The 27,982-nt window shown below is 51.4% G+C and overlaps 1 protein-coding gene across 1 annotated transcript in view; it reads right to left on the bottom strand.

Moving 5' to 3' along the window:
- The window catches only part of VCP (valosin containing protein), a 274,541-nt gene that overhangs the window by 98,795 nt on the left and 147,764 nt on the right, over positions 1 to 27,982 (bottom strand). The window contains exons 13-14 of the mRNA XM_069626812.1: positions 27,022 to 27,234; positions 26,395 to 26,703 (exon numbers count right to left, since the gene is read on the bottom strand). Of these exons, the coding sequence (XP_069482913.1) occupies positions 26,395 to 26,703; positions 27,022 to 27,234 (522 nt within the window). The remainder of the gene's footprint in view (positions 1 to 26,394; positions 26,704 to 27,021; positions 27,235 to 27,982) is intronic.

Genomic DNA, 27,982 nt, shown 5'->3' with positions numbered 1-27,982 from the left:
AGAAAAACTGCCCCAACATCGCCCCTTTCCTTAACATGGCCCGCACCTCCAGCAGCAGCTGATGGACGTGATTTTCCTGCCGGGCCACTGGTGGTATTCGCACACACTTCCGTTGGAACTCTGTGTCCGTGGGTAAGTGTGTCCAGCACCCAGCGGTCGGTGGAGATGCTCCACACGCTGACTAAGTTTGCCAGCCGGCCTCGCACCGGGGTGCACGGGTGGGGGCCCGACGATTTGGCCAGTTCATTCCTGCTCGGAGGTCAACAAGCCGCCTTGTGGACCCAGACGACAATGTCGTCCTCCGCCAAAGGCCTTGAAACAGCCCCTATTGGTTTCCACTGGCCGAGCAGCAGGAGGGCTTATGGTAAGAATAAGAGCCCCCGCAGAAACTTCTCAAAGATCGGGTACTTGCTTCCTGAGGACCAAAAGGACGGCCGCCGTTTCTGAAGCGTGCCTTCCCCTTGTCCACCTTGATGGCTTGGAGGGACTCATCCACCGCCTTCCCAAAAAGGTTATCCCTGAAGGGCATGTCCAAAACCCTGGTTTGAACCTCCTGTAGGAAGTTGGTGGCTTTGAGCCAGCCACAACGAAGGCTAATGCTTTTGCCCATCTGGCAGAACCCAGCATCCGCGATGACCGTGGCCACTGTGATCCAAAGCCACCTCCCTCCTGCAGAATCTCCAAAGCTTGACCTCTCATCATCGGGGAGGAAGTCCAGTATAGGGGCCAGCTTGAACCACAGCTCCCAGTCGTAGCGCACCACAATGGCGAGGGTGTTGGCAGCCTTGATGATCGATGCAGTATAGATACCACTCCTTCCCATCGCATCCAACTTCTTACCATCGTTGTCAGGTGGGTGGCCACCGCAGAAGACGCCGAGCCAGACAATGACTTCTTGGCGGCTGCAGAAACCACCGAGTCAGGTGAGGGCTGGGCCCGCAAGCATTTAGGCGCAAAGTCCAGCACCCCATACTTCTACAGACCCAGCAAAAAGGGACCGCCTAGAGAAGGATTCTTCATGAGCGTTAGCCACTAATCCCAAATGTCATCCAAGAGCAGGACTGAGATGATTGTCGTCGCCTCACAGCGCTGGTATAAGAACCCCTCCTTCTCCTCAAGCTGGAACAGCTCCGATGCCCTGGAGATCATCGCGTGGAACGACCCAATCTCGATCTGGGCGGAAGTGACGAGAGGTCCCCATCCCGCTGTCGTCATCCATGCCAGACCCAGTCTCATCTCTGGGTGGTGGTGAAGGAGGTGAAGGGTGGCAGGGGAGCAGCGGTTGCCTCTTCTTCGCAGGCAGTTCCCCTGCCAACTGCAGAACGGATGGCACTGCGGCTGCGGGACAGGTGGCAGCGCCACCGGCATCCTCTGCTGTATCTCAGATGCCAACGTATGAAGAGTCGAAATAATGTCCACAGAGGTGCAGGAGGCTGGGGCAGGCATCAGCAGCTGGGGCCCAAAAGCAGGGTTATGGCTCTAGTCATGGGGTTCCTAGACAGTATCCTTGTCGTCCCCTTGTCACCAACGTCCCCGTGGATGGTCAAGAGATAAACAAGCTCATCTTCCTCAGCCGAGAGATGACCGTGCCCTGGATGCCCTCAAAGCCTCCCCTTTGTTCCCATCCAGCGCAGGCAGCCTCAGGGAGATGGGCATCTTTAAGTCTCCCTCCTGGGCAGAAGGGATACCCTTGCCAATGGAGGGGCGCTCTGCGGGTCCGCCCCTGTGGCCTTCGAAAGGGACGTTACCACCATCTCGATGGAAGGTGGCACCTTAATCTGGTGTACCTGGGCCTTCACCGTCAGGCCAGGCCCTTTGTCCTGCTGGGTCTTCGTGGTCTTCTCCGGCTCAGCCTTCTCCTGAAGGGGGATGGGTCGGGCCTGCGCCCTCTTTGGCCTTATCCATCACGGGCAGGCTGGACACTAACCTGGTCGTCTCCGGGGCCACCTTGAGCTTGCCCGGGTGATCAGACTTCCTCTTGGATGACGATCCAGAGCATTGGCTGGAGACCGATGCAGCAGGAGATGTTGAGCGCGCCCTGCCCGCTGAGGAGCCAGCTGCAACAGCGCTCCCGACGGTAGTGGACACTCAGTGCTTGGCCTTTTGTTGGAACCCCGTGGAAGGGGCACCCTCAAAAGAATTAAAAGCCTGCTCAACTTTCCCAGATCTGGGAGAGGTATGCCCCTAGGAACCACCCGGTGCAGAGGCCTTCGCCTGCAGCCACACTTCCAGCCGTTTACGCTGATCCTTCAACGTGCGTTTCGAGAGTTCACGGCAAAATGCACAATCCTCCTCCTTGTGCGCCGGGTACAGGCACTGGGAATGTCGATCGTCCATGTAACCATTCCACAAACTGCAGTCTGAGCACAGCTTGAACAGGGAAGGGGAATCCTTCTCGTCCGACATGATCCACGCGGTGTAGGCCCGAACAGATCTTCTGGAAGATTCCATGAAGAAATTCGACGAAATCCACCCTTGAAGGGCTCTGAAAAATCCGAGAAACGGGTCACTGTTAATCGGAAGGAAGATCAATGGAGCACACAGGCTCGATTGACCGAAAAATAGAGTAAACTCTTCCAAAAAAGTGAAATACGCAGAAAAAGCTTGAGAGCTAAGCACGAGGACTCCCAACACTTGAACATGTGGAAAAAATGTGAAGATGGCTGCCAGGGGAGGGGTTTAGGTAGAGGGCAGTCATTGGCTAGGGGCAGTAGGACCCAGAGACCAGTGATTGGTTGTTAGGAGAAACAGTTCAGAAATTAAACTGAAATCGATTTATTCTTTTACTGAGGATTCCCAGCCTGACTACGAGAAATATTCATGTGCACGTGAATCCATGCCAGACCCAATCGAGAAAGAAAGCACTGTGCTCCCAAAAGAGGGGAAAAGCCCTAGGGCATGGTTCGACATGGTTCGACTACGGTCAACTTTTTTGCAACTGAGCCCCTAATATGGATTCCCTATTTGACTAAACCCTTCAATGAAGTCCTACGTACCGGGAGAGTGCTAACCTCCTGGACCAAGGATATCATTGTCCCAATATTCAAGAAGGAACAAGTTACTTACCTACTTTTGTTCTCCAACATGGATTCACATGCTCATGAATATTCCTAGTCAGGCCGGGTTTCCTCTGTAAAAGAAAAAAGTGCCTAATCAGTAGTCCAGGTGCTGTTGCACCTAGCCCAAAATGGCGACTATGCTCTCCTCAGACGGAGCCGCCAGGCAAGATACTGTGTTGAGCCTGGACCCCAGGAACAGCATGTTCTGCGATGGAGTTCAGCAGGATTTTGCCTAGTTCACCAAGAACCTCAGGTCCGTCAGCAGCCTGACGGTCCTGTCCGTGTGATCAACAGTGGTTGAAGTCCTGTGACCTAGCCTGGATGAGCCAGTCATCGAGGTATGGTACACATGAATTCCCTATAGTCGCAGATGGGATGCCACCGGAGCCAGGCACTTCGTAAAGACCCTCAGTCTGAAGGGGAGAGCCTTGAACTGGTAGTGCTTACCATGTACAACGAAGCGCGGGGACGTGCAAGTACGGGTCTTCTAGATCCAACGACGACAAAAAGTCTCCTTCCTACAGTTGGCAGAGTACGTGCTGCAACGTGACCATCCTGAACTTTATGTACTCGTTTGTTTATTTATTTGGTAATGCGCACCAAACCCTTAGGTAGCTGGGCGCAGCAGATGACAATGCATTACTTACCGTAAAAGCATTTCTGATGGTTGTATCTGCTTAGATTCACATGCTGTGCATAGAAAGCAAGTGCAGTGGTCAATAGACAGAGTGGTACATTAGATGAAAGAATGGTCGAGTAGTCAAGTGCACATATGAGTACAGCAAAACAAGTATTAGTTGTCATTAGCTCTGAGCCAGTTCAACAAATTGTGTCTGAATCTAGGGTATGGTCTGTTCAGTTCTGAAGGCTAGGGGGAGTGCATTCCAAGATCGAGACGCTTTAACTGGGAAACTGGCTCTGCCAGATTTGGCAAGTTTAATTCTAGACAAGGGGAGTTGGATGATCTGGTGCGTCGAAGTTCTGCTAATCATTCGGTCTGAAAGATATGGAGGTGCAGCATTGTTCATGCATTTGAAGGTGAGGGATACAGTTTTGAGAAGGATCCCGTCGCTGATTTTTAGCCAGTGTTGGTCTCTTCTAATGTTGGACATGTGCTCTCTACTGGGCATGTTCGGAGCTGCTCCGAGGGCATTATTTTGTAGCGTTTGCATTTTATCAAGGATGTATTTGTTTGTTCCTCTCTATAAGGCGTTGCAGTAGTCTAATTTGGACATTAGTGCATTGGCGAGCGTGATGCAGCTAGCTTTGGAAAGGAAGGGTCTGCAAGTCCTAATAAGTTTTCAGGTATAGGCAGTTGATGCCATGGCGCCGACTTGTTTATTTAGTGATAGGGTAGAGTCTAGGTAAAATTTTAATGGTTTTACCTCGGTTACTGCTTTAATTACGTTACCGTCAATATTGAAGCATACCTGGGGCTATGTTTTTTTAGGTTAGCGTCAGAGCCCAATATCAGGATCTCAGTTTTGTCATTCAGGCAGAGGCCATGTGATGCCATTCATGCCTGAATGATGAGGTATATTTTGTTTACCAAAGTTTTGTCTTCGACAAAATTGCCCGAAAGGGGTAAGAGGATCTGGGTATCGTCTGCATAATTAGTGTAGGTGACACCCAGTCTATCCAATTTGTCGAAAAGTGGCTTGGTAAAGATGTTATACATTGTCGGTGAGACGCATGATCCTTGTGCAACGCCACAGGTGATACGGATTGGGTCCACGGATGCTGAGGGGGAGAACACTCATCGTACGGTTTTCTAGGAAGGATTGTACCCAGGCTATAGCATCACTTGAGAAATGGGCGGTTGACGCCAGGTGTTTGCATAACACTGCATGATCCACCAAGTCAAAGGCTGCCGATAGGTCAAGGAGTAGCATAGCTATTTTACCTTTGTCCTTTTCGTCCATTTGAGTCTTTAAATAAATTAGTGCTGTTTCCGTACCGTGTTGTGGTCTGAATCTGGATTGGCGGGAGCCTAGTAAGTGGCTGGCTTCAAGATGGTTCTGAATTTGGAGATCGGCTACTCTGTCAATTATTTTAAGGAGGAAAGGGAATGTGGTGATCTGTCTGTAGTTTGTCGGTATGGACGGGTCTAGGGTCAGTTTCTTCATTAACAGTATAATCCGGGATTCTTTGAGATGGTTTGGGACAGTGCAGGTCTTGAAGGAGGCATTAATTAGTTTAGAGATAAACGGTGCTAAATCTCTAGCTGCGTCATTTATTATTTGTGCCGGACAACTGTCACCCTGACAGTTTGAGGGTTTCAGAGATAGTATGGACTTTCAGTTTCTAGTATAGAGATTTTAGTGACTCTGAAAGGTGTGTCGGTACTAGGTATTACAGTATGTGGGGTGAGTTGCATCTCAGTGGAGAGTAGGGATGCTTTTTTGTTGCTATTGTAGTCTGAAGAGTAGCTATTTTGTTGGATGGCGCATTCTGGATGCTAGTGCACCATTGCTTGTCTTTAGGGACATTGTGGATGGAATAGGGGTTTCTATTTCACGAAGGATGGTGACTAGCTCCTTAGTATTGGAATTGGCCTTCGAAATTCTGTCATTGAACGTATTCCTTTTGGTGAGGATTATCTTTTTTTGTACATATTGGCGAAGTTGGTTAATTGGACTTTGTTCTCGTCCACGGGGGAATGTCGCCATACAGCTCAGCGTTTTCTTTTTTGAAGTCGTAGTTCTTTAAGCTGAGGGGTGAACCAGGTGTTAAGGTGGGTCTTCTGTTTACTTTTACGTAGTTTGACTGGTGCAATGATGTCAAGGGCCTTAGTTCATAGTGTTATTGAAGGTCTCTACTAGTACGTTAGGGTCAGACTTGAGAGAGATGAGGGTAGGAAGTAATTTCAGCTGTAATATCTTTTACTTCTGGTTGAGAGTGGGGGTACCATATCTATGTTTTTCAGCTTTTGGGGCTCTATTGTGGAGGAGAAGCCAATTAGGTGGTGGTCGGTCCAGGGTTGTGATGTTATTTTAGTGAAAGTGCAGTTTAGGTTTGCGACCCAGTCTAGTGGTCTCCTTTTGGTGTGAGTGGGAGCAAGAACTTTTTGGGTAAGGGCATGTTCAGTCAAGATAGCTTCAACTGATTATGCTGGTTTGTCCTCTGAGTCGTTGAAGCCCACATTGAAGTCTCCTAGGAGTAGAAGCTGTGTAGAGTCCTTAATGTTGTTTGCGAGGAGACTCGATGAGTCCTCCTCAAAGGTGCCTATAGGTTCTGGAGGTCTATATATCAAGAAGATAGTTAGCGTACGGTGGTTGGATATTGGTAATTTGGCTGAAAGTATTTCACAAGATTTAATTTGGGGAGGTGTGGTTAGTCTGTCAGACTTGTTTTAGCTATAATGGCTAGACCACCTCTTCTGGATGTCTGTCTACTCCAAGTATTTGGAGTTACCTGTTATAGCTAGCATGAGGTCAGGGCCTGCTGCATCATGAAGCCAGGATTCAGTAACTGCCATAAAGTCTAAATCATCAGTGGATAATATGTCTGCAATTTCAGTAGTGTGTGCCATGAGAGAACTTGCGTTGATAAGAGCTCCAGAGATTGTTGCCATCTTGGTCTGCCCTTGGGGAGGGGAGGGTCTGCGTTTAGGGTGATTAGTTCTTCTATGGGTGTGAGGGGAGGGTGGCGCAGTTCTGTGTTTTTTGCAAGGCTTCTAGAACGGATGTGGAGGGTTCCAGATCTATGGCTGTGGTGTTATAATTGAGGTGGGGGATTTTGAATCGGATTCTATTAGTATTAAGCTTGTGAAGAGTGGGTAGTCTTGCTCGAAGTCTGTGGTTTCTGTCCTGCAAGGAGCAGGGTATGAAATTGATGCAGGCCATTATAGTGAGGGTACAAAGAAGTGACAGTCGTGTGTTCGTCAACTGGGACTTTCTAGTGTGCATAGTTCTGTTTGGCTGCAATATTTTGGTATACAGCAGGGACGTGTGTAATGCCAATCAGAAGAGGCTAGTATGACATGGGCAGGGCAGATGCTGAACAAATAGGCTAGCCCGCAATAGTGGGGTGGTAGCAGTCAAGTAGGTTGGTCTTGCATATAAAAATAGGCTAGTCCCCGATAGGTAGGGCAGATAAAGGCAGGTCCCACATTAGCATGGCTGCAAGCAAGATAGGCTGGTCTCACATATATTAGTTACAGATTCGAAATAGGATAATCCCTAGTCCCCTATTAGCAGGGAGACTATGTAGAATAAGCTGATCTAGGCGCTTAAGTGCACGAGAAAGATGTTGACGAGATGGTCAGAGTGTCTTCCACTGCGGGGGTGGTGAAGAAGTTCCCCTTCACGAAGTTCTCCCTACACCACCACCGCAGTGAGAGAACCAGGGCTTGCGAGACAACCACTAGATCGTCCCATTCCCGCTGGCCTGACACCACTGGCTGTTGAGCCACTCTTGCATTGGGCACATGCGCAGGCAGGCGCGTGTGAGGAACCAATTAAATACATGACGCCATCATTCCTAGCATTCGCATGGCTTTGCGTACCGTCACCTCCCGACCGGCTACATATTGAGGGATCTGAAACAGCATGTTTTGACCCTCTCGTTGGAGGGGAAGACAAGGTCGTCCCTTGTTCGAATTAGAGCCCCTAGCAATTGCTTGACCTGGCTGGGATCTAGACTGACTTCTCGTTGATGGAGAAGCCCAAGTGGAACAAGAGGTCTTTAGTCTTTTGGGTATTTGAAAAGCATATTTCGTAAGAATCCCCTGTTATGAGCCAGTCGTCGAGGTAAGGATAAACTGGAATGGACAACCTGCGCAGATGAGCCGCTGCCACTGCCAGTACTTTCGTGAATACCCTTGGTGCTGAGGCTATGCTGAAGGGTAGCACTTTAAACTGATAGAGTCTGCCTTCTATCATGAACCTGATGTATTTCCTGTGCGCTGGCAATATTGAAATATGAAAGTATGCATCTTTCATGTCCAGTGTTTCCATGTAATCCTCCTGTGTGAGCATGGGGATTACTTCCTGCAGAGTCACCATACGAAATATTTGAGGTTTTACAAATTTGTTCGCTGGGTGCAGATCTAATACAGGTTGCATGGTTAGATCCTTTTTGGGTACAAGGAGGTACACTGAATAAATACCTTCCTTTACCAGAGACAGAGGCACGACCTCAATGGCTCCTTTTTCCAGCAGCGATTCCACTTACTGAAGAAGGATGCGAAGGTGTTCTGGTGTGAGACGTCTTCCCTTTGGAGATCTAAATGTCGGGGACCAGGTGAATTCGATACAGTAGCCGTGAGCTATTGTTGACAGTACCCAACGTTCTATGGTAATTCCTCCAATGCCTGGAGAAAGGATGTTATGAGGGCCCCGACCGGGAAGGCATGGGAGGGTACCCGGATCTTTGGGTCATTTAGGGGGGCGGCGGCCGGGGATCCTCTAGGAGTATAGCCCCGCCCCCTTCCTTTGGCCTCTCTGGGCATACTGCGTGTTATAATTACTGGTTCCTTGGGGGCGGGGGAACCAGTTGCTGCTTGAGGCATACTGTTGCTGGGGCTGGCGTGGACCACGAAAAAGGCGTCTATTGCCAGATCCGCGCCTGTTGGAGGGCTTAGTGATCTGGTCCAAGGTCTTTAGGTCTCATGTTCCTTTTTTGCTGTTTCCAGGGCGCCGTCCACCACCTTTCCAACAAGTTGGAGTCCTCCAGGGGTTTATTAATGAGGGACGCCCGAGTCACTGGCTTGTAACCAGAGTTTAAGCCATGTATGTCTTGAGGAGTACGCCTTGGACTAGGCAACACCCAGCCGTTTCCGCAGCATCCAAGGTGTTTTTAATGATGCTTTGGTTCACTAGGATGCCTTTGGTAACTGTGGCCAAAAGACGGGTGCAAAGTGGTTCAGGAACTTCCTGTAGGCCTTCGCATAACAGGACCCACTGGGCTTCAGCGTAACTGGCCAACAAGGTTGTATTGTTGGTAATATGCGTAGCGAAAGCCGCCGAGGCCGTAATCCTTTTTCCCAGTGCATAGAGCCTCTTCCCTTCCTTATCAGGGGGTGCTGCTCCAGTGGATAGAGGAACCTCTGCCCTTTTCCTCGTGGTGGTCACCACCAGAGAGTCTGGGATGGAGTGACCTCTAATATATAGAGGGGGAGGGGCTGAAAAGTTTCTCAATCCTTGGGTTAACACCCCTGACCAAGGCTGGTGTAGACAACGAGGGCGCAAGGCACCTTTTGATGGAGGCGAGGAGAGGAATGGCCTGGCTAGCCGGTGGCTTTTCTTTAATAATTTTTCTACAAAATCGATCTCGGGGGTAGTCTCCCCCATATCGATTTCAAAGTGTGCTGAAGCCTTGCATAGCATGGCATTAAAAGTGGGTTGATCGTCCACAGGCGAAGGTTCCCTAACAGGAGTAGTCTGTGGGGAGGCCAAATCCACAGTATTGGGGTCAGGTGACAAAGGAGACTGCCATGGCTGTGTGTCACCTGTATCGGGGTCTTCTCCCCAGCCTTCAACAGGATCTTGTAAGTTCCCAGAGTCCATGAATTGGTCCTCTTCCTGGGTGTCCACATAAGGGTCATCTTCAGTGAGGTCATATGTGTAGATTTCCTCATCCTGGGGGTCGAAAATTCTTGGGAACTTGGCTTGAGGGCCCCGAGGATCTTCATTTCTTGGCCTCCTAGGTGTGGTCAGGTCAGAACAGGACACAAATCTATCCATCCTATCCATACAGGTCTCAAATCTCTCCCTGGTCCAATGGGAGGACCCAGTAGGGTCTTGCGGTGGAAAAAGCTGTTCCCCCTCTAAACGTCGTGATCTCTCCCACAAAGTGGAGGAAATCCATCCGTCGCCCTCCGAGAAACATTGTCGTGGGCCTAACAGTGGAAGTGTGTTTCTGAGTCTCTCCTTCGACCCGGGGGAGGGTTCCGACGCTCCTGACGCACCTCCGCTAGGTTTCGGTGTCTCCTTGGCCTTCTTAATAGGCTTTGGCGATTCTTTCGCCCGCCGTTTCTGCATATCATCGGAGACTATTCTCGCGATGCTCTCGGCGACCATCCTCCCAGGCCGGGAGCTGATCGTGTGGAGTTTTCGGCAGGGGCAGAACCTTACCGACGACGAACGTCTTCTTTCGATGAGTCTCGCCGGCGCTTGATACTTGTACGCCCTTAGAATTAATAGGCCCAGTCGCTAGGCGCAAATGCGGCTGCGGGGAGGGCTGCCAACCCTTACGATCGGCAGGGACCGCCGGCTGGGCCGGTGTCTGTTGGCGCAGAGGCCTTCTTCGACTTAGTCGAGGAATGGCTGGGGGTTGTGTATTTAGTGGTGTGTAATTGTCCGTCTGCGTCGCCGGGGTGTACATCCCCCAAAGCAGAGCCAGAGCCGTGCCTATCGAGGGCCGGGGACAGACTCCGCGGAGCGAGAGCGCTCCGTCGAGCGGTCTACAACCTCCATTGCGGAGGGGTCGTCACTGTCACCCTTGTCACAACATTCAGCGGTCGGGGCAGAGGGCGAGGAATCACCTTTTGACCATGCGCTCCTTCAGAGTTTTAGGGCGGAGGAGCTTGCAGGCCACGCAACCAACCTCGTGCTTGAGGGCTAAGCATCGGTTCCACCGCTTATGCCCATCTTTCCATGGGAACTTGCCTTTACAACCCGGGAAAAATTTAAATGGAGTCCTCTACATAGTTGAGGACGCTACCAGTGACGACGAACGAAAGGGAAAGGTAGTAGAAAGGGAAAGGCATTCTCAGTATGAGACAGAAATGTCACCCCGACCCCACTCTCCCTACTGTGTAGGCCTCGAAGGCCTGGCCACGTGGTTGGCAGCACTGATGAGAAAACCGTCCATCGAAAGTCTTGTCTCGGCCGAGATCCGGAACGGCCGAAGAGCGGGCCAGTAGTAGGTTTTATACGACAATATTTAAACAAAATCGACCTAAGGTCGGAGGGACAAAGGCAATATCTCTTTACGAGCTCTGCTTAAGGCGACCAGTATTCTGGGCGGAAAAAAACAATCCGAGGGTCGCCGGCGCGCGAGGCATTTTGGGTACACTGCACGTCACTATAGGGATAGTGTTACAGACACGCCTATGCAGACTTCCCCTTTCGGTCCCCGAAAGACAAGATGCAATACTCAGCGGTGACCACTGGATGCCGTACTATATGCACAGCATGTGATTCTAAGCAGATCAACAAACATCAGAAATTACAGGGGAAATGGCAAAAATAAGAAGGAGCCCACCATTTTAGCAACATGGTGTTTCTGAACTTGTTCCTGAAGGGACAGATGTTCAGAAGGCCAGCCTAGTTTCTTGGAACAGGGTAACCTCTGGACAAGCCAGACCAATCAGGGTAGCAATGGTGGCGGTCAAGACTAAGTCTTGAGAGGGGTGAGGGTGACTGAAAGACCTCAATGAGCACACAAAGCAAGGACACTTACAAATTACTCCAAACAGGTGTTATATTAAAAATAGACACATTTATTACAAGGCCTTTTTAACATCGACCATAGCAAAGAAGGAACAAGTTACTTACCTGTAACTGTTGTTCTCCAGCATGGGTCTGGCATGGATTCACATGCTCATGAATATTCCCCGTCAGGCTGGGTATCCACGGTAAAGAAAAAATCAGTATCAGTTTCGTTTCTGATCTGTCTTTCGTAGTAGTAACCAATCACTGATCTTTGCGTCATACTGACCACAGCCAATGACTGCCATCTCCGTAAGCCCTGCCTCTGGCAGCCATCTTCAGATTTGGCAGCACGTGAAGTGGCAGTAGGACCAAGTGAAGAGCCGCAGAGGGGTAGGCGGGAGGGTTCGCATGTGAGTCCATGCCAAACCCATGCTGGAGAACAACAGTTACAGGTAAGTAACTTGGTCCTTCTCCAGCATGGGGTCTGGCATGGATTCACATGCTCATGAATGAGAATGCATTACTTACCGTAAAAGCATTTCTGATGATTGTATCTGCTTAGATTCACATGCTGTGCATAGGTCCGACATCCAGTGGTCACTGCGGAGTATTGCATTTTGTTTTTCGTAGTCGAAAAGGGGACGTCGACAAGGCGTGTCTGAAACACTATCCCTATAGTGACGTGCGTTGTACCCACAATCCCTCACGCGTCGAGGTCCCTCTGTTTGTATTTTTCTGCCCTGAGGGAGCCTTCTAGACGTGAGTGAGTACAGAAAAGAGAGAGATATATAAAGGAAGTCTATGTTCCTTCCATCCGAGCGGGGAGGAAGGGCGGGCGCATGTGAATCTAAGCAGATACAATCATCAGAAATGCTTTTACGGTAAGTAATGCATTCTCTTCTGATGTTTGTTAATCTGCTTAGAATCACATGCTGTGCATAGACTAGCGAGCAGTACCCGGAGTTGGCAGTGGGTTATGAGAAGGAACAGTAGAGAAAAGGTGTCGTAATACTGCCTGTCCCACCTGGGAGTCAGATCTAGAGTGTGTATCTAGACAGTAGTGTTTTGTAAAGGTGTGCACAGAACTCCAGGTAGCCGCTTTGCAGATGGACTCAAGGGGAACATTTGCAATGAATGCTATGGATGCCCCCGTGCCTCGAGTAGAGTGTGCTCTTGGCCTAAAGGGCAGTTCTCTCTTAGCAAGAGTATAGCAGAGAGTGATGCATTGAACAATCCATCTAGAAATAGTGGATTTTGAAACCGCATCTCCTTCTCTTCCTGCTGCCACCGAGACGAAGAACTGATTAGTCTTCCTCAGTGGTCTGGTTCTTTCCATGTAGAACATGACCGCTCTACGTACATCTAGTGTGTGCAGAGTCCTTTCTCCCAAATTGGAAGGATTTTGAAAGAACGTTGGTAGTTCTATAGATTGGTTTACGTGGAATTTAGAAATAAATTTCGGAGCAAACCTAGGGTGAGTGCGTAGAACCACTTTATCTTTGTGAACTGTAACGAAGGGGTCTAGAATAGAAAGAGCCTGAAGTTCACTTACTCTCCTGATGGAGGTGATAGCTATTAAAAAAGCAGTCTTAAGCGTGAGGTGTTTAAGAGATGCTTTGTGCATGGGTTCGAATGGAGAGCCCATGAGTCTGGTAAGTACCACATTAAGGTCCCATCCGGGAGCTGGGTCAGCTATTGGGGGGTGTATTCTCTTTACTCCCTCCATGAAGGCTTTTATAACAGGGATCCTCCACCACGACACTTTGAGTTGGGAAGTGGTGTATGCAGAAAGTGCAGCTAGGTGGACTTTAATGGAGTTAAACACTAGACCTGAATCCAAAAGGTGGGTCAGGTATAGGACCACATGTGTGGGAGAGCAGTCAATAGGGTTGATGCTTTTGCTCCTGCACCAGATGACAAATCTTTTCCACTTGCTAGAATAGCAGTGGCGAGTGTTCGGTTTCCGGGCTTCCTTGAGGATGTCCATGCATCTTTGCGGGAGTTGTAGATGTCCGAACTCTATGATCTCAGGAGCCAAGCTGCTAAGTTCATGTTCTGGGGGCATGGATGCAGAGTCCTGCCTTTGTCCTGAGACAGCATGTTGTACGGGCAGGGGAGTTTTACTGGGGGGGATAGAGACATCTCCATCAAGTGAGCGAACCATGGTTGTCGTGCCCACATTGGGGCCACTAGTATCATGGTCACTTGTTCCTGGTGCATCTTGTGCACCACTTTGTTGAGAAGGGGAGTCGGGGGAAAAGCGTAAACAAATTTCCCTGACCATTGCATCGACAGACCGTTCCCCTTGGATTGGTTCTGGGGGTACCTGGAGGCGTAACTTAGGCATTGTGAGTTTTCCAGGGTTGCGAACAGGTCTATTTCTGGGAATCCCCATTGTGTGAAGACGTCGAAGACGATGTCTTCGTGCAGGCGCCATTCGTACTCTTTGGGCAGGGGGAAATCTCTGCTGAGACGGTCTGCTAGCAGATTGAGTTCCCCGGGTACATGTAGTGATAGTAGGAACATGTCCTGTTTGAGAGCCCACTTCCATATATTCTGGGCCAGCTTGGACAGGCCTGGAGAGTGGGTGCCCCCTTGCTTGTTGATGTAGTACATGGCTGTGGTGCTGTCTGTAAGGACCATTACTGTTTTGCCTTGTAGGTGTTCCTGGAAGGCTCTTAGCGCCTTGAACACAGCTAGTAGCTCCAGTAGATTTATGTGTTTGGATGCTACGTTCGGAGTCCACACTCCGTGAGCAGTCTGATGGGATAGGTGCGCCCCCCATCCTGTGAGGGATGCGTCTGTGGTTAGAGTGGCTTCCGCCGCGGGTGTGGCAAAGGGTTTCCCTTTTTCCATGTTTTCCTTTGTCCACCACCGTAGCGAGAGAACTAAGGCCTGCGAGACCACAACTAGATCCTCCCATAGTCCGCTGGCCTAACACCACTGGCTGTTGAGCCACTCTTGCATTGGGCGCATGCGCAGGCGCGCGTGAGGTACCAAATAAATACACGACGCCATCATTCCTAGCAAGCGCATTGCTTTGCGTACCGTCACCTCTCGACCGGTTACATATTGAGGGATTTGAAACAGCATGTTTTGGACCCTCTCTTTGGAGGGGAAGACGAGGCCGTCCTTTGTTTGAATTAGAGCCCCGAGGAATTGCTTGATTTGACTGGGGTCTAAACTGGACTTCTTTTCGTTGATGGAGAAGCCCAACTGGAACAAAAGGTCTACTGTCTTTTGGGTATTGGAGAAGCATGTTTCGTAAGAATCCCCTGTTATGAGCCAGTCGTCGAGGTAAGGGTAAACTGGGATGGACAACCTGCGCAGGTGGGCCGCTGCCACTGCCAGCACCTTCGTGAATACCCTTGGTGCTGATGCTATGCCGAAGGGTAGCACTTTGAACTGGTAGTGTTTGCCCTCTATCATGAACCCGAGGTATTTTCTGTGCGCTGGCAACATTGAAATATGAAAGTATGCATCTTTCATGTCCAATGTTGTCATGTAATCTCCCTGAGAAAGCAGTGGGATCACTTCCTCTAAGGTTACCATACGAAACTTTTGGGGTTTGATAAATTTGTTCGCTGGGCGCAGATCTAATACAGGGCGCATGGTTAGATCCTTTTTGGGTACAAGGAAGTACACTGAATAAATACCTTCCGTTACCTGAGATAGAGGCACGACCTCTATGGCTCCTTTTTCCAGCAGTTGTTGTACTTCTTGGAGAAGGATGGCAAGATGTTCCGGTGTCATGCGACGTCCCCTCGGGGGTCTGTAGGATGGGGAACTGTTGAATTCGATACAGTATCCGTGGGCTACGGTGGACAGTACCCAACGGTCTGACGTTATCTCCTCCCATGCAGGAAGAAAGGATGTTATCCGGCCCCCGACCGGTGTTGCATGGGAGGGGACGCGAATATTCGCGTCATTTGGAGTTGTTGGGGGCTTGGGAGCCTCTGGGGGTGGATCCCCGACCCCTCCCTTTGCCCCGGCGTTGGCCTCTTTGGCTGTACTGCCCACTATTGGTTTGGTAATTGGTGGCAGGGTATTGCTGATGTTGATTTTGTTGTTGGTGTTGGCGTTGGCCACGAAAAAGGCGTTTGTTGCCATAGCCGCGCCTGGTAGTGGGCTTAGAGATTTGGTCAAGAGTCTTGATAGTGTCGAACTCTTTTTTAGCCATCTCTAGGGCTTCATCTACCGCTTTTCCGAAGAGGTTAGCGTCCTCGACAGGTTTATTTATCAAAGACGCCTGTGTCTCTGGTTTAAAGCCTGAGTTGCGCAGCCATACATGGCGCTTTAGGAGTATTCCTTGTACCAAGGAACGTCCTGCTGTTTCTGCCGCGTCCAGAGAGTTTTTAACAATGCTCTGGTTCACTTGGGTTCCTTCGCCAATAGTTGAAAGTAGGCGTGTACGTAAAGGCTCCGGTGCTTCCTCGGCGTCTTTTCGCAGTTTGGCCCACTGCGCGTCTGCGTAGCTTGCAAGCAAGGAATTGTTGTTGGCAATTCTTGCTGAGAAGGCAGCCGAGGAAGTAACTCTTTTTGCAAGGGCAAAAAGCCTCTTGCCCTCCTTGTCAGGGGGTGCCTCACTGGTGGAAAGTGGTACCCCTGCCCTCTTTCTAGTATTAGATACCACTAGGGAATCCGGAATGGAATGTCCCCTAATGTAGAGGGGGTCTGAGGGTGAAGGAGTGAAAAGTTTTTCAATCCGTGGATTGACCCCTCTGATCATTGCGGGAGTGGACAGCGAAGGTATGATCCTTCTCTTCACTGAAGCGAGGAGTGGAATGGTCTGGCTGACCGGGGGATTTTCTTTAATCACTCTTTCTACAAAGTCCAATTCTGGAGAGAGTTCCCCGGTGTCGAGTTCGAAATGCGCTGCTGCTCTGCGCAACAGTGCATTGAACGTGGGCTGATCGTCAATTGGAGATGTGTTCCTAACTGGAGAATTGTCCGGAGGAGTTAGGTTTAGGACATCAGTGTCGGAATACACTGATGGCGATTGCCAGGGGTGTGAAGGTCCCTCTTCTGGGTTAACCCCGAAGCCTTCTTCTATAATGTCTGTTCTGTCTTCCAGACATTCCTCCTGGTTCTGTTCTTCATTGTCCATGAAATCATCTTCTTCCTCGAAGTCTTGTCCCTCCCCAGTGAGGTCATATACATCTTGGAAGTCTGAGGCTGTGTCCTGCTGGGGATCGACTAGCCTCGGATTTTTGGCCCTGGGGTCCTCCTGAGGCCCTTCTCTGGTCCTCTTGTGAGTTTGAGAGGCCTGGGTGCTCATGAACCTTTCCATCCTCTCCATACAGAGGTGGAGTCTTTCCATTGTTTCATGGGGTACCCCAGAGCGGTCTGGCGGGGGAAACATAGGGTTATCTAACTCGAAATGGCTCGACCTCTCCCAAAGCGTCGAGGAAAGTGTCCCGTCGCCCTCCGAAAAACCTTCAGGTGTGTCGGGAGACTCCCCGACTGAAGGGGGGTAGTCCCTGCTTCCCTTCGGGCTTTTTCGGCGTATCCTTTAACTTATGCGTAACGCTCGACGTAATATTCGGCGTACGCTTTTGGGCGTCGGCTACAGCGATCCTTGCTAAGCTATCGGCGACTCGCTTGTCGGCGACTCGTTTGTCGGCGGAAGCTTGAGTTTTCGACGCTATGGGTATCGAACGCTCTACGGCGGTCTGCGCTTTCTGTTGATGCGCACCGGCCGATGGTTTGGTGGCAGCGCCCTTGTTTGCCGAAAGCCCAGTCGCAGGTCGCGGCTGCGGTTGCGAGAGGGGCTTCGAACCCGAACGGTCCGAGGAGGCCGCCGGTGGAACCTGCGTCTCCTTGGGCGCCGAAGGTCTTTTCGACCTCGTCGAAGAAGAGCCGTGGGTTGTGTGTTTAAGTGGATCTTTGTGTGCGTCTGTGTCGCCGGGGTGTTCATCCCCATAAGCAGGGCGTGAGCCGAGCCCGTCGGGGCCGGGGACAGACGACGAAGCGCGTAAGCGCTCCTTAGAGGGGGTTTCGACTTCCGTAGCGGAGGTCGTGTTATCGCGTTCCTCGTCACTGTCGGTGGTAGCAGCGGCGGGTGAACCTTCGGCCTTCGACATCGCGTAGGCCGCCCACCTTTTAACCCTTCGGTCTTTTAGAGTTTTAGGCTTAAGAAGCCGACAAGCCGCGCACCTTTCCTCCTTGTGATCGAGGGGCAAGCAGCGGTTGCACCGTGAGTGCTTGTCCTTCCAAGTGAATTTGCCTTTACAAAGTGGGCAAAACCTAAACGGTGTCCTCTCCATAGCCGAGGCAATAAATCGCGATAAACACCCCAAGGGAAAGGAAGGGGAAAGGGAAAGGCATTCTCAGAAAAGACCCAGAGATGTCCCACGACCCCACTCTCCCTACTGTATATGGCCTGCGAGGCCAGGCCATGTGTTCGGCAGCGCCGAAGGATTTCTTCCGCTCGACCCTCCGTCGAAGATTCTTTTCGGCGGAGAACAGCTTACAACTGCGTCGAGGGAGGGATTATTAATATTAGAGAAAAAACGACCAAAGGTCGAGGAGTTGCAATGTCTCTCGAGGAGCTCCGCGTGAAGGCGACCAGAAGCTGGGCGGAAAAAAACAATCTGAGGGACCTCGACGCGTGAGGGATTGTGGGTACAACGCACGTCACTATAGGGATAGTGTTTCAGACACGCCTTGTCGACGTCCCCTTTTCGACTACGAAAAACAAAATGCAATACTCCGCAGTGACCACTGGATGTCGGACCTATGCACAGCATGTGATTCTAAGCAGATTAACAAACATCAGAAATAAGAATACATAGCAGTACACACATGCACAACCACGGGAGGTGGCAAAGGCTCAACATTAAGCAATACAACAACTCAACATTAAGCATCTCTTACCTCCTCACCAGGCTCACCTTGAGCGAACATGTTGCGCAGCACTGCTTGGCCGACCCTGGACTCCTCCCTGGAATCCCGATCGACGCAGTAGAATCTCGTGAAGGTGTGCGTCTACCTCCACGTAGCAGCCCTGCAGATGTCCAGCAGGGGCACACCAGATAGGAACGCCGTAGTAGCAGCGATCGCTCTGGTCGAATGGGCTCTCGGACGGCCTGGCAGCGGTCGGTTAGCCAACCGGTGGCAGTGCATGATGCAGCCGGAGAGCCATCTGGAAATAGAAGACTTCGAGAGAGCCTTCCCTTGATTCACAGGTCCAAAGTTCACAAACAGCTGTGATGTCCTCCGAAAACTCTTTGTGCGGTCCACGTAGAACTTCAGCGCTCTAGCCACATCCAGCGAGTGCAAAGTCCTCTTGGCCGGCGACGAAGGAGACGGGAAGAAAACAGGTAACACCAGGGGCTCGTTAAGATGGAAGTCCGACGGCACCTTGGGCATAAAGGAGGGGTGCGTCCTAAGCACCACCCTCGAGGCATGGAAAGTCAAGTACGGTGCTTTGCAGGATAGGGCCTGGATCTCTCCCACTCGTCGTGCAGAGGTAATGGCCACCAGGAATGCAGTCTTCCACGACACAAACTTCATCGGTGCGGAGTGCACCGGCTCGAATGGGGGCCCCCCCATGAGCCTAGTCAGCACCACGTTAAGTTCCCAAGCCTGGGCCGGGGCATTCACCAGCGGGAACGACCGGAACAGTCCTTTCATAAACTCTTTCACCAGTCGATGGGACCACAGGGACGTCCGTCCTGTGGTTCTGGTATATCTGGTGATCGCCGCCAGATGAATCTTAATGGAGGCATGGGCTAGCCCAGCCTTCGGCAGCGATAGCAGGTACGGCAGCACTTGAGGGGCCGTAATCCGTAGGGGGTTGATCTTCTGTGCTCGGCACCAGATAGAGAACCTCTTCCACTTGTGACCGTAGCATTTGAGAGTCGAGGACGCCCTGGCCTTTGCAAGAACCTCTCTGCAGTCGGCCGGTATATCGTACCCTCCAAACTGTAGCGCTGTAGGAGCCAAGCCTGCAGGTTCAGCGACGCCGGGTCGTGGTCGGAAGATGGCGCCTCCTTCTCTGGAGAGAAGATCCGCGTCCGCCGACAGCTTGATGGATCAGGACGTTGACAAGTCCAGAAGGTCCGGGAACCAGATCTGCCTCGGCCACGCCGGTGCGACGAGGATCATCCTGCACCGGGACCTCTTGAGCTGGTTGATGAGTTGAAGCAGCAACGGCAACGGAGTGAACGCATACAGGTATAGGCCGTCCCAGGGGAACGAGAATGCATCGCCCATGCTTCTCGGCTGGGGAAACCTGCTGGCGAACCTCTGGCACTTCGAGTTCGTCGCTGTTGCGAACAGGTCGATTTGGGGTTTGCCCCATCGTCGGAAGAGTTGATCCACCTGATCCTGGCGCAGCTCCCACTCGTGACACGCGCGCAGCTCCCTGCTGAGCGAGTCGGCGATGGTGTTTCTTTCTCCTGCCAGGTGGAAGGGAACCAGGAACATCCCCTGGGCGACCGCCCAGTGCCACAGATCCTGTGCCTCCTTGGATAGGGCTGGGGATCTGGTACCTCCCTGCTTCCTTATGTAAAACATTGTCGTGGTGTTGTCCTTGAAGATCCGCACCACCTTGCCCTTGAGCGACGGGAGGAACGATTTGAGAGCCCAGAACACGGCTCGGAGTTCGAGGATGTTGATGTGCAGGAGCTTCTCCTCCAGGAGCCAGAGGCCTCTTGCGTGGAGATCTCTGGTGTGGGCGCCCCAACCTTCCAGGGAAGCGTCCGTCGCCACCGTCTCCTGGTACGCCGGTGTCCGAAAGTCATTGCCCGCCGTGAGGTGCGATCGAACGCCCCATAACTGAATCGCCCGCCGCAACACCTCGTTGAGGGGGACTCTGTCTTCGAAGGTGCCCGTCGCCTGCACCCAACGGGTGTCGACAAATTTTTGAAGAGGGCGCATCCGTAGTCTGCATAGGCGCACCAGGTAGATGCAAGAGGACATCATCCCCAGGAGGGACTTGATGGACCTCACCCTGGCTACGTCCGTGGCTAGCAGGTGCTGCACTTTGCCCAGAATGGTCTTCGTCCGTTCTTCCGACGGTGCCGCCAGGCGCCTCACTGTATCGAGCTTCGCTCCCAGAAACAGGGCCACCTGCGACAGCACCAGGTGGGACTTTGGGTAATTTATGGCGAATCCCAGGTCTGTGAGTAGCTGGACGGTCCTCGCAGTGTGTTCGACGGCGAGTTCCCTCGTCCTTGACCGGATGAGCCAGTCTTCCAGGTAGGGGTAGACGTGAATCCCCTGCAAGCGCAGCCGCGCCGCCACAGGTGCTAGGCACTTGGTAAAGACCCTGGGGGCCGACTTCAATCCGAACGGCAGTGCTCTGAATTGGTAGTGGCGTCCCTGGACGACGATGCATCCTCCAGGTCCAGCGACGGTAGAAAGTCGCCTTTCTCCAGCTGTCCCAGCACGTGCTGGAGGGTGACCATCCTGAACTTTTGTGACCTGATGCATTTGTTCAAACGACGAAGGTCCAGGATGGGGCGCCAGCCGCCTGCTTCTTCCTGACGAGGAAGTACCTTGAGTACACCCCGGAGCCTCTTCGGGACGGGCTCGATGGCGCCTTTCCTGAGCATCGCCCGTACTTCCAACAGCAGTTGCGGGACGCGATTTTCCTTCCTGGCCACACGTGGAACGTGAGGGCACTTCTTCAGGAATTCGATAGAGTGTCCTCTTGCCAGGGTATCCAGCACCCAACGATCAGTGGAGATGGACTTCCACACGCCGACGAACTTCGTCAGCCGGCCTCCCACCGGGGTGCTTCGGTGGGGGCCCGAGGCCACGGCCGGTTCAGTCCTGCTTGGAGGTGGTGGCCTGGCCACCTTGCCGACGAGGCGCTCCCTGCTTGCCGCGACCCCTGTAGGCCTCCTAAAACGAGGAGCGTACCGCCTGGCGGTAGGACGACGAGCCACCGCTGGATCCCTTGGAGGCACCCTGTCTGCCTCCGGAGCTCCGAAAGTGCCGTCATTGCTGAAGGGCTCTTAGGGCGCAGGCCGTCTCCGTCTTTATGGCTTGGAGGGATTCGTCCACCGCCTTCACAAACAAGTTGCTGCCGTCGAACGGCATGTCCTACACCCTGGTCTGGACGTCCTGACGGAAGTCGGTCGCCCGGAGCCAACCCCGTCGTCGTAGGCAAACTTTGTTGCCCAGCTGGCGGAACCCGGTATCGGCAATATCGGTTGCCACCGTTATGGCGTGGTCCGACGCCACCTCGCCTTCTTGAAGTATTTCCAGGGCCTCGGACCTCTTGTCGTCCGGTAGGAAGTCCAATATGGGGGCCAGCTTAAACCAGAGCTCCCTGTCGTAACGGGCCACGATCGCCAGAGCGTTGGCCGCTTTGATCGTCGTCGCCGACATGACCAGTCGCCCCATTGCGTCGAACTTCTTTCCCTCGCCGTCCAGAGGGGAATTCGACGTTGAGGCTCCTGACCCCGCCGCTTTCTTCTTCGCCGCCGCCGAGACGACCGAGTCTGGCGTTGGCTGGGCCCTGCGGCACAGGGGAGCGGTCTCGGGGACCCGGTACTTCTTCTCGTACCGGTCCCGTTTGGCTGGTGCCGTGGAGGGGTTCTTGAGTACCGACAGGCCCTCCTCTCAGATGTCATCGATTAGAGGCACCGCGATGACAGTCTTCCTCTTGGCCTCCCGGCGCTGATAGGAAGGTTTCCTCTTTTTCTGCTCCTCCGGGCAGAGCTGGAACAATTCGGACGCCCTGGCGATCATGGCGTGGAATGAGCCAATCTCGTCGGGCGGAGATGCCCGTGCGACCCGTTCCGTCGCCCTCAGAACCCGTCGTCGAGCTCACCGCACCGTCATCTCCCGACTCGTGGGAGGATGAGGAGGGAACTGCAGGCCTTACGGGGGCAAGCGGAGGAGAGGGTTGGGTCCTCCGTCGTTTGTTCTGAGGACTTCCCGACGGGCCAGGTTGTGGGTCCTCCGGCCTGGGCCGTGGTAATCTCGTCCTTATCTCAGAGCATAAGGACTGGATCGCAAACAAAATGGCCGCCAAGCGATCCTCAGGCCTAGGTTCCGGCTGCGCAGGAAGGGAAGGCTGCTCTTCCTCGCCATCGTCGTCTTCCTCGGTTATCTCCAGAGGATCTTCCTTGCGGGACCGAACCTTCTCGAATTGTACTTCGAGATTCCTCGCGACCTTGGTCAGTTCCCCCTCCGAGGCTGACTCCGAGCTCGAGGAGGCTACCGTTCCCCCCCCACCCCCTTTTTCCATCACGGGGCCATAACGATGGGCTGAAAAGAGGATTCCTCCTTGGCGGCAGGGAAACTCTAGCCCCGGAGGCAGTCTCCGCTGGCGGGGTCTCTGCCGGCTTGGCCAGTCGCCGCGATCGCCTCGATAGAGGCCTTTGCCTGCTGGGTAGGGGCCTTCACCACCTTAAGGAGAAGGCCCAGGACTCACCTTGGGGGAGGGGCGACGCCTCGCTCCCCCTCTCCTGAGATCGGACGGGGCTTCTCCCAAAGCTTACCCGGGGTCTCGGACTTCCTCTTCCCCGAACCGGAGCGCTGGCTCGTGTTGCCGGGGAAGGTGCGCCCTGCCTGGCGACAGAAGAGCCCGACCTTTCGGCGCTCCCAGAGCCAGCGGACTCACGGCGCTTGGCATGGTGTTGGGCCGCCGGGGCGCCCGCACAGGACTTAGAAGCCTGCTCGGACCCTTTCTTCTTCTCACCCGTTGAGCCCTTCTCCAACCAGCTGGCGAGACAGGATCGACGGCCCCTCATGGTCCGCTCCGACAAGTTCTTGCAGAACTGGCAGTCCTTCTCTACATGAGTCTTGTCCCCATGAAGACAGTAGAGGCATCGCAAATCTTCGTCCTGCTTAAACACATTCTGCAGCCCGCATCCAGGGCAGCTGCGAAACAGCTTGGGTCCGGGTGACGAACTCGCGTCCTGGGCTATCTCGAAATAGGCCGCGAATCTTCTGGAATCCTCCAAGAGGTTGATTCGACGAAATCTTCACCCTTGAGGGGCGTAGAAAAATCCCGCAACGGGTACCCGTTAACGGGAGTAGAAACGGAGCTTGAGGCTCGATTAACCGGAAAAATGTGAAAATTCACCTGAAAAAGCACGAAACACGCAGCAAAAGCTCGAGAGCTAAGCACGAGGACTCCCAACACTTGAACGTGCGGTAAAAATCTGAAGATGGCTGCCAGAGGCGGGGCTTAGGGAGATGGCAGTCATTGGCTGTGGTCAGTATGACGCAGAGATCAGTGATTGGTTAGTACTACGAAAGACAGATCAGAAACAAAACTGATACCGATTTTTTCTTTACCGAGGATTCCCAGCCTGACGGGGAATATTCATGAGCATGTGAATCCATGCCAGACCCCATGCTGGAGAATCACAATACTACTAAAGTAAACCAACACATCACAATCAATACAATATATATACAAGACCGAGGGGTCTAAGGAGTTATGAGCACGTAATATGTAGAACACCTAGATGGGGAGGAAAACAGGCAGTGCAAGTAATCATTAGACCCAGTTCGGCACCAGAAATACACCTTACTAGGAGGAAGTCCGAGCCCTACGAAGAGGGGAGCATTATGCTCAAGAGTACCTGCACGCGCTGGTGCCAATGGATAAAGTAGGGTCTCTTCAAGGGTCTCAGGCAGTTCAGGAAGGTGAATGAAGCGATGCAGAACAAGTCCCCACTACTCAGCAAGGCCTCCACTGGTGGGCAGAGGCAGGATGAGAGTGCGGAATAGAGTCGCTATTTCGCAACAGCGGGAGAAAAGAAACGGGCTCCTGCGCGAGGGGGCCACCGGTTGGGGTATCGACTACTAACCGGTCCCCGACGCAGGCAGACCCAGACTTCTCCAGTTCAGTTCACGTTGCTGGCAGGTTCAGCTGCGATCATCAGGACATCTCGACACCGTGTAGATTCTGTGTAGCAGGATGCAGGGTCGAGGGTGTCCCAAATGCAGCGGACAGGCACAGGTTGTTACCACAGCACGGTAACCGCGTTTACTCTGGTCCGGGCGCACTCGTCTCACCTTAGACCTGGGAATGCCAAGTGTACGAATTTCGGTGTGAGGGTGCTGTGGACGCAGAGCAAGCAGTAGACCAAGTTTCGAGGGCTTCCCCGAAACGGCGGCGGTGACAGAAAAATGTCCTGCGTAAGCTGGTCAGCCCACTGGTTGGCCCAGGGACGCTTCCGAAGAGGCTTACTTGAAGGGTTTGATGAAGGTGCCGGGAATAGTTGATCCCACTATTCCAATGGGTCGAAGCGCCTTCGCAGACCTTCCAGGACGTTCAGATGCAGGAGTCTCGCAGGATGACAGCAGTTCAGGGTGCCAAACCTTCAGTGGTCACCAGTGGTTCCTCGACTCAGCTTCTTTTTGCAGGATACTTGGCTCCTTATCCCTTGTTCGGTGTGAACTCAGGAGATCGACATGATAGTGGTGTTTTCAGCCTCCTCTTATCCAAAGTTCCCTTTGTGCCAAAACGGAGAGGACCCAAAGGGAGATCTGCTCACAAACACTCACCATACGTGGACCTATCACGGACCACGGTGGTCCCAGGCATTCAGTACACTCCAGACTCTCTGGCACTCAGGATATGTATTGGGAACAGACATCCCAGCACACATCCTGGAGGCACACACAAGGCATGCAGAAGCCCGTGAAAGCGTTGGGTTTCGCGGGAAAGTACATGACCAAATAAGGACATACCCGGTTCGGCTCGTCCTGGGGAAGATGAAGGGGCAAGACGGTCGGAGGACAGGACAAAGAACCCCGTGGCGGTAAGCGCGGATAACATGGCGAAAAAGGGTTCAAAACACAACATAAACATAGCTGCCACCAATCCTGTCCGTGACACTTGCACAGTTCATAATAAGTCCAGCGAGAGTTTCTAGGGACTTTGGAATGACTAGAGACACAAGAGCGCGGTAAAGTAAATTACGGTGCACTCTGTTTCATGTTGCACAAAAGCTGCAACATGAGGAAAGGACTAAGGGAAACAAAGTCTCCCAGTACTGACTGTCTTAAGGGCATTCCAGTTTCCCCATAAGAATTGAGCGAAAGTCCAGAGGAGTGCGGCAGAAAGCTGCGCTTCTCTGGCAAAGGCTAGATCAGGGTGTAAAACAGCAAAAAGTTTGGGGGTTGCCACATGGAGGGGAAATTACATACAATTATGAAATCTTGCCTAACACTCACTTATACAAAATGTAAAGGGAACGCAAATCCCTCTTTACTACCTTGCTAACAGTAGTTCACCCAAGTACATGAAAGAAAAATTAGGGTAGCCCAAAGGGGGAACCAAGCTTAAGCCCAAAAGCTGTACAAAACAAAATTCAACCATAGATTATGCAAAGACATAAAAAGGTCACCCATTAAAAAGAGTAATAGACTAGGCGAGAGGCGAAAAGGGTTCCCTTTTACCTATGGAGAAGGTAAAGGGTACCAAGTCCAAGCAAAATGTTCTGGGGTTGGCACAGGTCAGGAAGATTTATCATACATAAGAACATCTTACCTAACAGTATATATCTGCAGGCAAGGAAACTGTGTCCTGTGGGTATTTACGCTGTGTGGATGGGTGAGGGCTAAAGGTGTACACAACCACACCAAGTTCACAAACGCCCCACCCCACCAACAAAATGTAGAAGTAAAAGAAAGGATGACGCTCCCTTTTTCACCCCTACAGCGCATACACAGAGCCACAGTGATCAGTGGCAGATGCAGAGCAGTGTCACTGCAAGGAGATCTCTATTACTGCATACAAATGAACTTTAAGGTGAAAATGCAACTTTAATTTGCGTGAACTACTAGGTGCACAAAAGTATGCATTACAAAACAATACCTTTTTAGAGTGGAAATAGTTACTCACCTTAACACCAGCCGAATGGAAAAAGGAATTACATTTGTACTTCCTGAAAAATTACTCCAAACTTCAAATAAATTGACACGTAAAGAATTCCTTTATCAAAATCTTGCATGGACCTATAGGTGGAATAATAATGTACCTTTGCAATTGGTGATTTCCTCAAGTTGGCCTTCAAAATAGCCATACGTGACTTCTCATCAGGCAGAGGGATGTATATCAGTTGGTCAAGACGCCCAGGCCGCAGAATTGCAGGATCAATGATATCTGGGCGGTTGGTAGCACCAATGATGAAAACATTCTTTTTGGTAGACATCCCATCCATCTCAGTGAGGATCTGATTAATGACTCTGTCTGCAGCTCCACCGCCATCGCCAATGTTACCACCTCGAGCCTTTGCTATTGAGTCCAACTCATCGAAGAAGAGGACACATGGTGCTGCTTGACGTGCCTGAAAATATTTAGAATTGCAAGTGGAATATTAATTGGTTTACGAAGAGAATAATTTTTGTAAACATTTGATTGAGGTGTCACTTTGGCACGATTCAGAGGTTCAGAGGTTAGCTATTAATTTTTATTCAATGCTTTGTCACTTTTTGACCCCTTTATAAAAAAATGACAAAATGCCCTTGTACAGAAATCCTTCAGATCCACCCTTTCACCCAATCAATCATTTCCTGGAACCCTCCCTTACTCAATTTCTGTACAAAGATGGCTAAAAAAATGTATTTAAAAAATCAGTAAAAATAAATGTAGCTCAGCTACTCACCTTATCAAAGATCTCCCGCACATTTGCTTCAGATTCACCAAACCACATAGTAAGCAGCTCTGGCCCCTTAATAGAGATGAAGTTGGCCTGACATTCGTTGGCAATCGCCTTGGCCAGCAGAGTCTTACCACAACCTGGGGGCCCATAGAACAGCACCCCTTTGGAAGGAGTCATCCCAAACTTCAGGAATTTGTCTGGATGTTCCACAGGGTACTAGAAAAAAGGAAAGCAAACTGGATTAAACATTTTCCTCAAACATGCACAATATGCTCCAGATAAGATTTGCAAGTGGGAGTATTTTACTCCCCATTTTTTAAAAGTTGGGAGTTAAATGGTTTTTAGGAAGTAGAAAAAGTAAGTCCCATTCTCAATGGGAGTATCAGCTAGTAAAACATGTTTTAACTGGAAAACGGAAATATTTTTTGTAATATTTCCGTGTGCCAAAAAATTCAGGTTTACCTCTTCGGATCAGGCAGTAAGAATAGTAGATTCTTCCTAAGATACTACATGCACTACTGGTCCAGACATATCAATGGAGTTGTGTGGTGAAAACAGGGGAACAAGGTCTCATGTGTCTGTTTCCTATTTTTAGTTGGGAGTATCTTAACTTTTTTTGGTAGTATCTTTACTTTTTGGGTGGGGATAGGGGGTTTCGGTAGGGCTGCATGCAAGTAAATAATCTGTCACTAATTCAATTTTTGTTTCCCGTTTAAACCAAAGCCACTTCATTGGCGTACACATAGGCGAGAGATGGATCCGAGGACACGCAGAGCTTATGATTGTTTTGGGCCTTTTTACCCACACAGTGACCGTCTATAGACCTGCTGATTTCTGTGGAAATTCTCAGACTACCTGCCCCTCCCCCCCCAAAACACATCTTTTGGGATCACTTGAGGTAGCTTTATCATCCAGTAGAAAACATTGTGGTGTATAGAGGAAGGAATTCATATTCTTTTGCATT

Source organism: Ambystoma mexicanum, chromosome 6p, assembly GCF_040938575.1.
Source record: "Ambystoma mexicanum isolate Mex_15411 chromosome 6p, UKY_AmexF1_1, whole genome shotgun sequence".
NCBI lineage: Eukaryota > Metazoa > Chordata > Amphibia > Caudata > Ambystomatidae > Ambystoma > Ambystoma mexicanum.
This window is presented reverse-complemented; position numbering and strand designations above follow the sequence as displayed.